The sequence below is a fragment of the Corythoichthys intestinalis genome, chromosome 22 (genome assembly GCF_030265065.1).
Source record: "Corythoichthys intestinalis isolate RoL2023-P3 chromosome 22, ASM3026506v1, whole genome shotgun sequence".
NCBI classification, from domain to species: domain Eukaryota; kingdom Metazoa; phylum Chordata; class Actinopteri; order Syngnathiformes; family Syngnathidae; genus Corythoichthys; species Corythoichthys intestinalis.
In genome coordinates, this window is record NC_080416.1 from 26,167,332 (window position 1) to 26,183,375 (window position 16,044).

General features: G+C 38.8%; 1 protein-coding gene across 1 annotated transcript in view; it reads left to right on the forward strand.

Annotated features, from left to right (window-relative positions):
* The first annotated feature begins 1,094 nt into the window (after positions 1 to 1,094).
* The window catches only part of slc9a1b (solute carrier family 9 member A1b), a 32,486-nt gene continuing 17,536 nt past the window's right edge, over positions 1,095 to 16,044 (forward strand). The window contains exons 1-2 of the mRNA XM_057828369.1: positions 1,095 to 1,574; positions 13,152 to 13,612. Of these exons, the coding sequence (XP_057684352.1) occupies positions 1,307 to 1,574; positions 13,152 to 13,612 (729 nt within the window). The 5' untranslated portion in view covers positions 1,095 to 1,306. The remainder of the gene's footprint in view (positions 1,575 to 13,151; positions 13,613 to 16,044) is intronic.

Consider the following 16,044-nt stretch of genomic DNA (forward strand, 5'->3'; position numbering starts at 1 on the left):
TTGACAGCCAAAAATTTTGCTTGTTTGTAGGTGACCAAATACTTGTTTTCCATTCTAATTTGGAAATAAATTCTTTAAAAATCAAACAATGTTATTTTCTTTTTTTTTTTTTTTTTACACATTCTGTCGCTCAATGTCGTGGTTTACCCATGTTGACAATTACAGGCCTCTCTAATCTTTTCAAGTACGAGAACTTGCACGATTGGTGGTTGAGTAAATACTCATTTGCCCCACTGTATATGTGGATTGATTTCTAAAATTTTGTGAACTCTGGTCGGTGCGGCTTATAATCAGGTGCACTATATAGTCCAGAATTTACGGTAATAAAGATGAGATTTTTCTACGTTATTCTTGTTTAAAAATAATTCACATTATGAAGGCAATATGGTGGGACAGTAACATGTTTGGAACTTTTTTTTTTCGGTATCGGATCGGGACTCGGTATCAGCAGATTCTCAAAATTTGCTGCAAAAATATGCGATCGGGACATCCCTAGTTCAAACAAATTAAATTAGGGTTTTAAATCAACTTGTGGGATGTTAACTATTTAGGCTGTCTCTGTCTTCAGTTAGTAAAATGTGAGTCTACCACATGGACATTTTTTCCCACTGAATATCTGTTTTTAACTGACGAATGTTTGTCATTTGGAAAAGCGTGGGGGTGGGCGCATGAGTGGGAGTGTGGGAAAAAACGGTCACTGTTGTTTTTTCTCTCTCGTAAGCGCTGCGGCGGCGGCCTAGAGATGAAATGATGATTAATTCTCTTATCCCAGCATTCACACAATAACAATGTTATTTTCAATGCACGCTTGACTCGCTCAGTGCACTTGCTCAATCAACCCATTATTTTCTTTTTCATATGCTGGAAATGAGATGATGGAGTCACGTGACTGAGGCCCGATGCACTGTGCAGTGAGTGAGTGAGTGAGTGAGTGAGTGAGTGAGTGAGTGAGTGAGTGAGTGAGTGAGTGAGTGAGTGAGTGAGTGAGTGAGTGAGTGAGTGAGTGAGTGAGTGAGTGAGTGAGTGAGTGAGTGAGTGAGAATTTTTTGACTCCTCCACTCCAGTAGGTGTCACTTGGCATCACAATTCGGCTGAAACACACACAAAGTGTGCAAGACCACAGCCGAGTCAACTCCTATTTTCTCATTCTCATTTCCATTATTAATAATACATCTCCTCCCACCATGAAAAGATCTGCGATGAGGCTGCGCGTAAAATATTGCGCTCCTCATGCGTCCTCACGCTCTGCTCCTCCTCATCATCACCTTCATCGTTAGACCAGGGTAAACCGGATGCGCACCCCGACATGGCCCACCACCACGCCGACATCAGTCCGCGTCGCCCGGGCTTGACGTGCCTCATCCTCCCCCTTCTCCTGGTACTCCTCGTCTGCGCCAATTTAAGCGTGGGTGCGCCAAACAACGACACGCGTGGACATGCAGCTGAGGACCACCGTCGGGACCACCAGGGTAACACAACGAAGGCTTTTCCGGTTCTGTCATTCAATTACGAGCACGTCCGGAAGCCCTTCGAGATCTCGCTATGGATTCTACTTGCACTGCTCATGAAACTCGGTGAGTGTCCCTTTAAATAATGATGTGCTCAGACGTGGTCTAGAAAAATGATCAATGGTGATTTAACCTTAAAATTTGGAATTTTTTGACAAAGTGGATCTCTGGCAGGACCGTGTCACTAGAAATGCTTGCGCCCGGGCCACCCAGCCCACCCCGTAACCCACCCATCAGTTTGCTGACATGCCAGCACTATATATGCAGAAAAATGTATACAGTGTTGCTATATGATCAACTGACCCAACTAATAACTTTTCACCATAGGCGGAGTTTGACTTTTGGGGCAGGGGGTGCACAGCATGTTAATGACCCCGAAATGCAGTGTCAGCAATAAAATTAACTTTCAAGAATATTTATAATGATAAGTTGACAATGAGCGTTTTTTGTTTCCCATCATGCTTGAGGGGAATTCTAAATCAGGCTGCTTAGGCAATACTTTTTGCCAAGATCGTCATCCATTGACTATGGTACGCCCACCTGTGTCGTTCCAATGTAGTTACCCCAGTCAAAAATTGTATCCCCTGGGCGGAGCCGTATGGAGGTAGATTTGTGTCTTTCTTATTCAAGCCAAAAAAAAAAAGTTGCTTTATTAAGTTTATTAAGTTTTCTTTATGAAAAAAAAATAAAGGAAAAATTTCAATTAAAAAAAGTTTGGGAATGCAAAAAAATATTTGAGATTGAAAATTTTGCTTTTGCACACTTAATTTTTCATTTAAAAGGTTTTCATTGATTGAAGCGATGCTTTTCGTGTTTGGGCCATATTATAATTAGGATATTTGTGTCTAAATCATTCAATCCAAAAAAAAAAGATTTAATCAAAAAAAAAGAAGAAAAAAAAACGTAATTTCCGGAATATAACGTGCACTTTTTTTTCCCCAAAATCAACTTGGAAAATCATGGTGCACATTATAAACGGGTACATGGATGGAGACAGAAATATATATATATATATTACATATATATGTAAACCGATTTTTTTTATTGACACGGCCACGTTGTGTTGAAGAAAACGTATGCGGCGACCCATTGCCGACCGTTACGGTACGTGACGTCACCATTTTGTTTCGGTAATACTTCACTCTAATCGGCTGAATGATTTCGTCTGTGTTAAATTCTGCTTTTTTCACTCTTCATAGAGCACAGAATTCAGTTTCTTGAACTCATTTGAGTCGACGTTTATTGCAGCTCCGCAACTCGGACCATAACAAACGTAAGCACACAGACTTCCTGTGTCCGTCAACTATATCGGTCCCTCGGGAAACTCAAACCCAAATAATAATAGTTCCTATTGTTACTGTCGTGTTGACAGCGATGAGCTCTCACGGATTTCCGACTTAAGTTCTCACTTTCATTTTACTGTATTAATCCATGGAAGAAACATTTATTCATCATGATGAAACGAGCAAGTTATACACAGCCTTTAAAAGAAAAGTCACATCTGTTTTGTTTTCTCCTAGATTCTGGTAAGTTGGAGAAGTTGTCAAATCATATTATTACCGTAAATATTGTCAGTTTATGGTAATGTTTTGAACTACCAATGTGCTATGCTTGTGCTGTGTTTCACCAGTCAGTAAAATGACATTTCTGTATCTGTACACGAGCTCTGTTTTCTTGTATTCTTCTATTTATTGGTGCTAAAATTAGGGTGTACGTTATAAACGGGTACAATAATTTTCACTAGATTTTACAAGTAAATTTGGGATTCGCATTATACACGGGTGTGCCTTATATTCGGGAAATTACGGTATTTTCAATCAAAGAAAAAAATCAGTTTAAAAAAAAAATTCAAATGAAAGCAAAAATAATTTTGACCCATTATAAAAAAATTTTTTTTGTTCATTTCATGCATTTCTATTGCAGTTTTATTGCTTTACAACTTTTATATATATAGGAAAGTGAAGTACATGCAATGACACTTTTTGGCCACTGGGGGGCTGCCCCCCCCCCTTAAAATCCGCTTATGCTTTTCACAGATACAAGTCAAAGTTTTAATTTGTATTGCTTTGACTTGTTCGTCAAAATTTCAGATCAGATTGAGCGCTGTATCATAACAGTTAAAGCAACAATAGGTAACTTTTCGACCTTTATAAGATATTTTAAATAACATTTGTATATGGCGGAAAACACTCAGGTGACTTGAAGTTCCGCTCTGAGACCCCCAATTTGGCGAATTTTCAAAATTGTCCATTATTCATGTGTGATACATCATTGGAAAGCTTAAAATCTAAATTTTCTGGGGGAAGAAAAAATTTTGAACAGGAGGGCTTTTTTTTTTTTTTTTTTTTTTTTTTTTTTAATGTTTTTTAAACAGCAAAACCCTATCTGGAGGTGAGTGCACACGTGGGCAGAATTACAGACGCCATGACTTTAACGAGATATTATGGCGTACTTATCTTGTTTTGGTCCAAAAACTCCATGTAGCATGTATCACTGAGTGTCAAGACACAGCTGTGAATGGCCACAGCTGGATTTTTGGGGGATTTTATGGGTAAAACATGGTAATATAACAATGGTGGTGACTCAGAAATCACAGACATTAACGAGTGGTCGAAATGTTTTTTTAATATATTTACCCTTTTAAACGTTTTTTTCCAATGTTTCTTTGTTTTATTTATCATCTAACATAGAGAAAATGCAACAGTAACAAAAAAAAATACAATTAAGCGATAGTTATGAGGTAGATATCTGTGACTTTTTTACAGACGCCATTTTTTTAATTGTGACATAATTTGTTCAAAGGATTAAAAAATGTGAGTGAATAATTTTTTAAAGTCGTTTTTTTTTAAGCGAAATTTGAGACATCAATTAATGATTGATGATGCTTAATGCGCCATGAATCTGCTATGACAGCATATAGACATATTGTTCTATCAAACTCAACAGTTGTTTTGGCTTAAAATAAACCAGTTTCTTTTAAAGAGGAATGCCAGAGCAGAAACTGCTTTTTCAGTCTTGCCTGTGTTTTCCGCCATAAATATGTCGACTAACAACGAGTTGAATGACACCTCTTTTATATGTCGAGGGGGTCTGTATCTCTTTCACCGACACTAATTAACTTTGAGGAGGGTGGCAGGAACAAACAAAAAAACAACAAATGTGCTGACTGCTTTACGGCATACATCATTTCACCGTTTCCACATTCACTATAAAGACTGAAGTCGATGCGAACGCTTTCGCGCGGATTCTGTGAAGGTGACAGAGCAACAAAAGAGACAAAAGTTGTGTGCGAGGACGAAAAAAACGAATACACAGAATAAACATTGGCCCGGCTTTCACTCACTGGCGTGAATTGTGCAAGTTCTCCCACTTGAAAATATTAGAGAGGCCTGTAATTGTCAACATGGGTAAACCTCAACTATGAAGGACAGAATGTGAAAAAAAAAAACAGAAAATCACATTGTTTGATTTTTAAAGAATTTATTTGCAAATCAATGTGGAAAATAAGTATTTGGTCAATACCAAAAGTTCATCTCAGTACTGTTATGTACCCCATGTTGGCAAAAACGCAGGCCAAACGTTTTCTGTAACTCTTCACAAGCATTTCACACAAGTCGTTGGGCAACACGGACTTTCAACTCCCTCCACAGATTTTCTATGTCGTTGAGATCTGGAGACTGACTAGGCCACTCCAGGACCTTGAAATGCTTCTTATGAAGCCACTCCTTTGTTGCTCTGGCTGTGTGTTCAGGATCATTGTCATGCTGAAAAACCCAGCCAAGTCTCATCTTCAATGCCCTGACTGATGGAAGGAGATTTTCACTCAAAATCTCTCGATACATGGCCCCATTCATTCTTTCCTTTACACAGATCAGTCGTCCTGGTCCCTTTGCAGAAAAACAGCCCCAAAGCAGGATGTTTCCACCCTCATACTTCACAGTGGCTATGGTGTTCTTCGGATGCAATTCAGTATTCTTTCTCCTCCAAACACGAGAACCTGTGTTTCTACCTAAAAGTTCTATTTTGGTTTCATCTGACCATAACACATTCTCCCAGTCCTCTTCTGGATCATCCAAATGCTCTCTAGCGGACCGCAGACGGGCCTGGACGTGTACTGGCTTCAGCAGGGGGACACGTCTGGGAGTGCAGGATTTGAGTCCCTGGCGGCACATTGTGTTTCTGATAGTAGCCTTTGTTACTGTGGTCCCAGCTCTCTGTAGGTCATTCACTAGGTCCCCTCCGTGTGGTTCTGGGATTTTTGCTCACCGTTCTTTTTATCATTTTGACGCCACAGGGTGAGGTCTTGCATGGAGCCCCAGATCGAGGGAGATTATCAGTGGTCTTCTATGTCTTCCGTTTTCTAGTAATTGCTCCCACAGTTGATTTCTTTACACCAAGCGTTTTACCTATTGCAGATTCAGTCTTCCCAGCCTGGTCCAGGTCTACAATTTTGTCTCTGGTGTCCTTCGACAGCTCTTTGATCTTGGCCATAGTGGAGTTTGGAGTGTGACTGACTGATGTTGTGGACAGGTGTCTTTTATACCGATAATGAGTTAAAACAGGTGCCATTAATACAAGTAACGAGTGGAGCCACGTTACACCTTTTTAGAAGAAGTTAGACCTCTTTGACAGCCAGAAATCTTGCTTGTTTGTAGGTGATCAAATACTTATTTTCCACTCTAATTTGGAAATAAATTCTTTAAAAATCAAAAATATTATTTTCTGTTTTTTTTTTCACATTCTGTCTGTCATGGTTGAGGTTTAACCATGTTGACAATTATAGGCCTCTCTAATCTTTTCAAGTAGTAGAACTTGCACTATTGGTGGGTGACTAAAAACTTATTCGCCCCACTGTAGCTTTAACACAGTGGATATGTTATGATCAACCACACTGAGCATATGTCATAAAACTGCAAAATCTGTTTTTTATTTTTTTTTATTTCAAAAAAGAAATATTGCTTAATATGGTTAAATTTCCCGCCACATGTTTGATGTTATTGCAGAAGAACGATGTCATTAATAAATGGAGAATTTTCTGAAAGGAATGCTAACACAACAGAGTGGACAGTGACACAGTGGACGAACAAAAAAAAAAACATTGTTTTCATTTATTTTTTATATTTTGAATTTTCTGTACTGATATTAGTTATTTTGTTGACTGAATTTGAATGAAACACACTTGGGACATAGCAAAATTATATAACAACCTTTTACTAGAAATGAATTAAATAAAAAAAAATAATAACTAATTTTCAGACTCTAAGGCACACCTCGAAGCCGCCACTCACCAAATTTGACACAAAAATGGCATTTGTTCATAAATAGGCCGCACTGGACTATAAGCTGCAGCTGTCCTTACTGTATTATAGGATGGTTACACCAAAAGATATTAACCAATAACACTTTGTTTGATAGTGGCATTATAAGACTGTCGTAAGACCAAATGAACCACCATGAAGCTTTGAACCAATTGGCTGCAAAGCTTCATTGCTTCAAAAAGCTTCATTTGGCCATCACTGCTCCCTTGGGGGAGACAGTCAACCACTGCTGCCACCTGCTGTCAACACTGTAGTCATCCAACATGCCTCCTAGCATGCATTGCAGCACTGCAGGTGTAAATAACAATCAAACTTCATGTTCTGTGCTAATTATTTCTTCAGTTACTATTCCAGTTGTTTCATTGATTGCTAGTTATGGTATTTAGTAACACTTTATTTGACAGTGGCACCATAAGACTGTCATAAGACCATAATATTTATGACATGACACTGCTGTAAGCATTATTAAATGCTTACAACAGATGTCATTTTGTGTTATCCAGCAAATTATCTCACTTTTGAATGGACGTATGAAGTCTGAGCTGGATATAAATAGAGTCAGTGACATAATTTGCATTCATTTATGGCAAGTATGGTGTCATGTCATAATTATGAAGGTATTATGGCAGTGTTATGACGTAGCTGTCAAATAAAGTGTTGCCTATAAACTAAAATAAATCAGCAAATAAACCGCACTGTAATATAAGCCGCAGGATTTAAACGTAGCGTTTTATAGTCCGAAAATTACCGTAGGAACCTCTGCATTTGAATTTCTAATAGATGGCAAATGATATTACTTAAAAAAATAAGTATTTGACCAACTTTAGTGAAAGTACAGCTTAATTTATTTACCGGGTTTTCTTCCCAAGTGTACCATTCAAGACATACAACAAAGTTTATTTCTGTCAAATAATGTCATTAGCGAGATGCCGGCCTTTCCCAAATTAAGCATCTGACCCTTACAGTTCCAAGCAGCTGTTCAGTACTAAGACCTGATTAATTCACACTCTGTGTGCCTCCTTTTAAATACGGTGGATTTAAAGTCTATAAAAGGCATTTGACCATGGGTGTGTAGACTTTTGTGGTTCAAAACATGGTAGCATCACTAGTGTTGTACTAGGATGATACTCTGCTGGCGGTTGTCTTATCTATGCGTCCAGCTGGCGTCTCAGAGGGCCAGTCCTACTTCCTGCTCTAATGCACTGCTCGATAACAGACGTACGCTGCGTGCTGACTGAGCGGAGTCTCAGTTGCAGAGTGCGGAAAACCATCGGCAGGGTCACGTGACAGAACAGTTGAGGTGGAGGGATGCATGAAATAAGTGACTGTCAACCTCATGACCTTTTATAATTGACTGTAGATGCCAGAGCAAAGCAAGCGCTATCATGAAAAGGAGCTCGGACCTCGTCAAGTTGGAGAGGATTATGAAAAGTTTTAAAAAGCAGTCAGTGGTCACACTAAACCTTCAGCCATCTCGAAGAAAGCAGCATGATTGTAGAAAAGAAATCTTCCCAGAAATACAGATATTTATTTCGGCTGCATCAAAAGAATTTTAAAAGGTTGTAGGCGTTTGCTGACTCCTATTTAAACAGAATTTGAATACCGTACTTGGTCTTTGTGAACAGTCACATCTTCAATCAAAAGACTTGAGTATCTGCCGATCCCGATATATCCTGATCTGATTGCTTTTTTTTTTTGCTCCCGATTCAATTCCAATCATTCCCGATCATTTTTCCCGATCATATGCATTTTGACAATGCATTATGAAAAAAATGAATAAAACTCGGACGAATATATACATTCAACATACAGTACATAAGTACTGTATTTGTTTATTATGACAATAAATCCTCAAGGTGGCATTTACATTATTAACATTCTTTCTGTGAGAGGGATCCACGGATAGAAAGACTTGTAATTCTTAAAGGATAAATGTGACTTTGTAAATTGTGACTAAATATTGCCATCTAGTGTATTTGTTTAGCTTTCAGTAAATGATACTGTAGCCATTTATCTGTTCTGCCCAAATGCATGATGGGAAGTGCAACCATGACTGTGCATAGTGGTACCAATTGATATATCTTCTCTGCGTTGGGAACTAACATAGGGTATTAAGAAAAAGATCAATTACTACCTTTTTTACCCACTTTGTTTCCCACGATATTTCTATTCGTGGGGAGAGCGCTTGTAAGGCGTTAGCCAATTAAAAAAAGGCTCCAAAGGCTGCCTAAATTCACTCTACTCATTCTACGCTGCCTTTTAGCTCTATATAAATGTAAAACGACGCCATTACAGATTGAACACGACAATGCGTGGGTGGGTCGTGCAGCGCATGCGTTAATTGCGTCAAATATTTTAATGTGATGAATTTTTTAAAAAAATAATTAATTACCGCCGTTAACGGGATAAATTTGATAACCCTACCTTAAGCCTAAACTAAAGACTCTGGATGAGTGTAACATATTACTGTGTCTGTAACGTTAAATACAATTAGAAAATGATTTAATTAAGAAATATACTGTACTGTATATTTTTATTATATTATGTATATACAGGATATACTGTATGTATATATTTTCCCCAAGTGGAAGGTTCCATGATCCTAATAAATTTAATAATTAAAAATATATATATATATACAGTACTGTGCAAAAGTTTTAGGACACCTGCCTAAAACTTTTTCACAGTACTGTATATATATTTAAAAAAGGCCGAAATTTTTTTGCCGATTCCGATACTTTGAAAATGACGTGATCGGACCCGATCGATCGGGATGCCGATCTCTACTTGGAACTAAAGCAAAGTTTTAAAAATAATAATAATAAACAACAACAACAAATCTAAAATACGTCAGCAAAAGCCTACGAGAACAAATTAACTTTATTTTCTTCATTCACTTCCAGCGCAGGTATGTATAGTATTTAGTCACTGTGTATGTGGTGTGGTCGTTAGTAAAAGAAGAAGAAAATGTATATGAAAAACTAGGGATGATCTCATGATCAGAAATCTGGCCCAATCACAACAGCATTGGAATCAGGTGAATAAGATCGGTATATAACATAGAGATCGGCATCCCGATCGATCGTGTCCGATCACGTCATTCTCAAAGTATCAGAATCGGCAAAAAAATTTCGGACATGCCTTTTTTTAATATATATACAGTACTGTGCAAAAGTTTTAGGCAGGACAGCTGCCTAAAACATTTGCACAGTACTGTATTTTTTTTTTTTTAATTATTAAATTTATTAGGATCATGGAACCTTCCACTTGGGGAAAATATATACATACAGTATATCCTGTATATACATAATATAATAAAAATATACAGTACTGTGCAAAAGTTTTAGGCAGGACACATACAGCGGGGCGCAAAAGTATTTGCACCCCTTGTGATTTTTGCAAGTTCACCCACTCAGAAAATAGAGGTCAATCAATTTTAATCATAGATACATTTCCACTCATAGAGACATAAACTAAAACAATATCAAGAAATCACATTGTATGATTTTTAAAATAATGTATTTGGAATTTACTGGGGTTCATAAGTTTCTGTACCCCTGAGAATCAGCAATATGTATGACATTCAAAGAGTTGTCAGTCTACCTTAAAAAAAAAAAGTCCACCTTTAACCCATGAGTAACCACCCACCCACCACCCGTTTCAGCTCATTATTGTCACCTGTGCACCCCACAGTCGGTCATAATCCAACTGCTACAATGGGCAAGACCATAGAGCTTTCAAAAAACACCAGCGAAAAAATTGTTGAGCTCCACAAAGCTGGAAAAGGCAATGGGACATTTGGAAAGCAGCTTGGTGAGAATAACTCAACAGTCGCAGCAATTGTTAGAAAAGGCTAAAAATGACTGATAATCTACCTCGGACTGGGGCTCCATGTACAATCTGTCCTTATAGGGCATCACTCATGATGAGAAAAATGAGGGCTCAGCCTAGAACGACACGGCAGGAGCTGGTCAATGACCTGAAGAGAGCTGGATGCACAGTTTCAAAGGCTACTGTCAGTAGGACACTATGGTGCAATGGTTTAAAATCATGCATTGCTCAGAAGGTTCCCCTGTTGAAGCCAGTACATGTGAAGGCCCGTCTAAAGTTTTCCAGGGACCATCTGAATGATGCAGAGGAGTCATGGGAGAAAGTCATGTGGTCAGATGAGACCAAATTAGAACTTTTTGGTGCAAACTTTACTCATCGTGTGTAGAGGAAAAAGAAGGATGAGTACAATCCCAAGAACACCATCCCCACTGTGAAGTATGGGGGTGGAAACTTCATGCTTTGGGGCTGCTTTTCTGCAAAAGTGACAGGACGGCTGTGTTCTATAAAGCAGAGGATGAATGATGAAATGTATCGTCATATTTTGAGCCGCAACCTCCTTCCCTCAGTCAGAGACTTGAAAATGAGTCGTGGCTGGATCTTCCAACATAACAATGATCCGAAGCACACAGCCAAGCTGACCAAGGAGTGGCCCTGCCAGTCTCCAGACCTCCAGTAGAAAATCTTTGGATGGAGCTGAAACTTCGTGTTTCTCAACGACAGCCCCAAAACCTGACACATCTAGAGAAGATTTGTGTGGAGAAATGGGCCGAGATCCCTGTTTCTGTATGTGAAAACCTGGTGAAGAACTACAGAAAGTGTCTGACCTAATTGCAAACAAAGGTTTCTGCACTAAATATTAGCACTGATTTTCTCAGGGGTGAAAATACTTATGAACCTCAGTAAATTACAAATAAATTATTGAAAAATCATACAATATGAGTTCCGAATTTTTTGGGGGGGGATCATGTCTCTATAACTGGATATGCATCTATGTTTGTAATTTCAGACCTTTGCCTATTTTCTAAGTGGGTGAACTTACAAAATTACAACGTCATGTTGGGTGTTCTGGCTCTCTCATTCAAAAAGGTTCGTGAACCCTGACTTAAATCCATGACTATCTTTAGATTCTGCTTTTTTAAACTTCTTTTTCATATATTTACAGTATTTTTTTGTCATGAATGGGACACTCCGCATCCATGTTACAGCTGGGTGTCCCTAAAAAAAAATCCCATGTAAACCTAATTTGTAAGCAGTATACTGGAAAACTGATAGAGAATAAAATATAGATTCCTAAGTTTGTATATGTATGCATTTATTATTAGGGTTGTTCCGATCATGTTTTTTTTGCTCCCGATCCGATCCCGATCGTTTTAGTTTGAGTATCTGCCGATCCCGATATTTCCTGATCCGACTGCTTTTTTTTTTTTTTGCTCCCGATTCAATTCCAATCATTCTCGATAATTTTTCCTGATCATATACATTTTGGCAATGCATTAAGAAAAAAATTAATAAAACTCGGACGAATATATACATTCAACATACAGTACATAAGTACTGTATTTGTTTATTATGACAATAAATCCTCAAGATGGCATTTACATTATTAACATTCTTTCTGTGAGAGGGATCCACGGATAGAAAGACTTGTAATTCTTAAAGGATAAATGTGACTTTGTATATTGTGACTAAATATTGCCATCTAGTGGATTTTTATGAGCTTTCAGTAAATGATACTGCAGCCATTTAACTTCTGCCCAAATGCATGATGGGAAGTGCAACCATGACTGTGCGTAATGGTACCAATTGATATATCTTCTCAGCGTTGGGAAATATAATAGGGTGTTAAGAAAAAGATCAACTACTGTCTTTCATCCCCACATTGCATCCCACGATATTTCTAATCGTTGAGAGAGGGATTGTAAGGCATTAGCCAATTAAAACGAGGCATCAAAGGCTGCCAAAATTTTCTCTTCTTATTTTACGTTGCCTTTTAGCTCTATGTATACGTAATACGGTGCCATTACAGATTGAACGCGACAATGCGTGAGTGGGTAGTGCAGCGCATGCGTTAATTGCGTTAAATATTTTAATGTTATTACCGCCGTTGACGCGATAAATTTGACAGCCCTACTTAAAGCCAAAACTACAGACTCTGGATGAGACATTTTGTCTGTAACGTTAAATTCAATTAGAAAACGATTGCATTAAATATATATATTAAAAATATATTAAAAAAGGCATGTCCGATATTTTTTTGCCGATTCCGATACTTTGAAAATGACGTGATCGGACCTCTATTTATTATGAAAGTATTTATCGGTTAAACAGTGAAAATTAGAGGAAAACTTGGCGATTTACAGTGGGCGCCCCTGAATTTAGGTTAAATTTTAGGTTAGGGGCCACTGTGCTCCTAGTAAAAAATGTTAGTCTGCGTTACCTCAGTTGTTTATTGTTACTCTACTCACCTTCCTTACGTATATTTGTCACTTGTCAGGCTTCCACATCATCCCCCGAGTGTCGCACGTGGTCCCCGAAAGCTGCCTGCTGATCTTTGTGGGGCTTCTGGTAGGGGGCGTCATCAAGGCCGTCCGCCAGACGGCGCCCGTGCTGGACACCAAGCTCTTTTTCCTCTACCTGCTGCCGCCCATCATCCTGGACGCCGGCTACTTTCTGCCCATCCGGCCCTTCACCGAGAACCTGGGAACCATCCTGGTGTTTGCTGTGGTGGGCACCCTGTGGAACGCCTTCTTCGTGGGTGGTGGCATGTACGGCGTCTGCCTGCTGGAGGGCGAACAGCTGGCCGGCGTTGACCTGCTGTCCTGCCTGCTCTTCGGCTCCATCGTGTCAGCTGTGGACCCCGTGGCCGTGCTAGCCGTCTTTGAGGAAATCCACATCAACGAACTGCTGCACATTTTAGTCTTCGGGGAGTCGTTGCTCAATGACGCCGTCACCGTGGTGAGACCCCGCGGCCGAAACGTTGTTTTTACTGGAGCCGGTAGCTGACTTAGGTAGGAAGAGTAGCCAAAAATTTTACTCAAATAAGAGTAGCATTACTTCAAAATAATATTACTGTAGTAACAGTAAATCATCAAAAAAAAAATGTACTCAAGTACAAGTAAAAAAATATTTGGTCAAAAGAATACTCAAGTAATGCGTAACATTGTGAGTAACTGCTTCTGATGTTTGATTTTTTTTTTTTTTTTTTTTTTTAAACACAGTGGTACCTCGACACACGGTCACTTCGACACACGATCTTTTTGACATCTGACGTAAAATTTGACGTGCCATTTGTTTCTACATCCGACGACATGCTCGAAATACGACTATTTTTGACAGCGCCGCAGTTTCTGCGTTTTGCCGGAAGACGGACGCACGGCTGATTTTCTTGTGAGAGAAATCGACACTGGTTCCAAAAAGGTTAGTGCAGGTGGAGAAATAAAGAAATGAAGATGTAAATGATTGCAAAATAAAGCATGGCGTGTGCATCCATGAACTGGGTCGACAATAGGGCCATAGAATGTCAATCTCGTCCGGCGGTCCTCCTCCTTTCGCCAGTCTTTATAAGTTAAGGTGACAATTCTTATTGTGGCAACATTGCCAAGGAAATCGCCAGCTTCGTCAGGTTTCTCATTATTTATTCCATCAACTTGTGCAACACTGACGCCAGCATCAAAACAGAAAGTAGCTCGTCACATCAGCACCGCGGTGCGTTCAGGTAAAGCAAAAAAAGTCAGCCACATTAGAACCCGATTCGTTACATTATTACAGGTATTACTATTATTATATTATTATTATTCTAATTTTTATTCATAATTTATTTGTTTTGTTCTTTGTAATAGTATTTGCAATAATAACAGCAGTATTTATTAAGGATTTAGTGTAAGTTTTTGGGCTGTGGAACAAATTAATGGAATTATAATGTATTCTTATGGAAAAATCCTCCTCGCCATATGACCATTTCGACTCACAAACAAGGTCCTGGAACGAATTTACTTCCTATGTAGAGGTTCCACTGTAATGGGATTTTTTTATCTCAACACAAAGTTATCTATATGAACTGTTATTATACTGTACTATAACCTTTTAAGATAAAGAAATACAACAACAAAAAATCATTGATTTCCGACGAGAGAAAAATCTACGGGAAATGAAGCAGTATTCGTCCAAAGAGCATGAGTGCCCTCTAGTGGAGAAAACATATTAACTATCATGAAACTAAAAGGATCATATCTCTGGTTTCTGTGGTCAATCGGTGATAAATAAAAACTGGGAGAGAGTTTAAAATCCTCTTTCGAGTCATGTTGACAGCGGCGCTCTATGTCGAATACATTTTTTTTACGGTGCTTTAACTCATTTGCTCCTAAAAAACGTATAAATACGTTCTATTTTTGTTTCAGTGTCCCACAGACGTATTTATACGTCTTTTACGTTTTTTTGTTTTTTTTTTACAAGAGACATCTCTGGGTTGTGATTAAATTTAGCTCCAACGCACAAAGCTGAAAATACATTTTAAAGCAATAAAACTGGCCACTGGAGGGCAGTAGCGCATTTGGTAAGACACACAACCCGATTCATAGGCAATGAACGGCGGGGCCGCATGGCCGGGGCACCGGCATAAGATGACCAAATGGCGTCCAGGATGCCAGGCGGCGGATGACCAAGCAAAACAACTTAGAGGATGCCCGGGATGGTTGGCGCTGGACGACCGAGCAGAACGACCGGGACCACCAGTGCAGCAGACGATGCCGTTGAGTCCGTGCTGCTCACCAAGCAGACCCCGTAGAAACTCCAAAAAATCCATCTTTATGGGAATGAATGAATAAATGAATGAATGAATTTTTATTGTCATTGTCATCATCATCATTATCATTGACAGTTACAGAAGACAGGCAGCAATGAGGGAAAAGTTTACCCGGCTGTCGCGGCCAGAACAGCGTCATCTCTCAGTTAGTTATGTGTACATAAATTGTTACTTTACTTCAAAAGCGCTATTTGTCTTGTTGTTTATGTTATTTTGTAAAAGGAAAACAGTATTTAGATGTTTTGGGATGTAACTAAAGCAAAAAATAGCTGTGTTAAAGTCAAAGTTATGTTTGAAATGTATGCTTTCACAAAAAGCTCAATTTCTGTTTTTTCATCAATAATTGGAAAATTGCTCAAACTAAGCTATTTTCTAATGCTGATTTCTAAAGAATGGAAAAAAATTTGAACTTTTTTTCGTGCTGAAAGAAGAGAGTCTAATCTTTCTTTTGGTGGGTTCCACGTTTATATAGCAATAGAAAAGAATTTTCTCTGGGCCTTGCAAAATCAGTCAAAATCCAGTAAAACGGCCGGGAGCGAAGGGGGTTGCACCGGTGAAAATGGCTGGGAATGAATGAGTTAAGCGT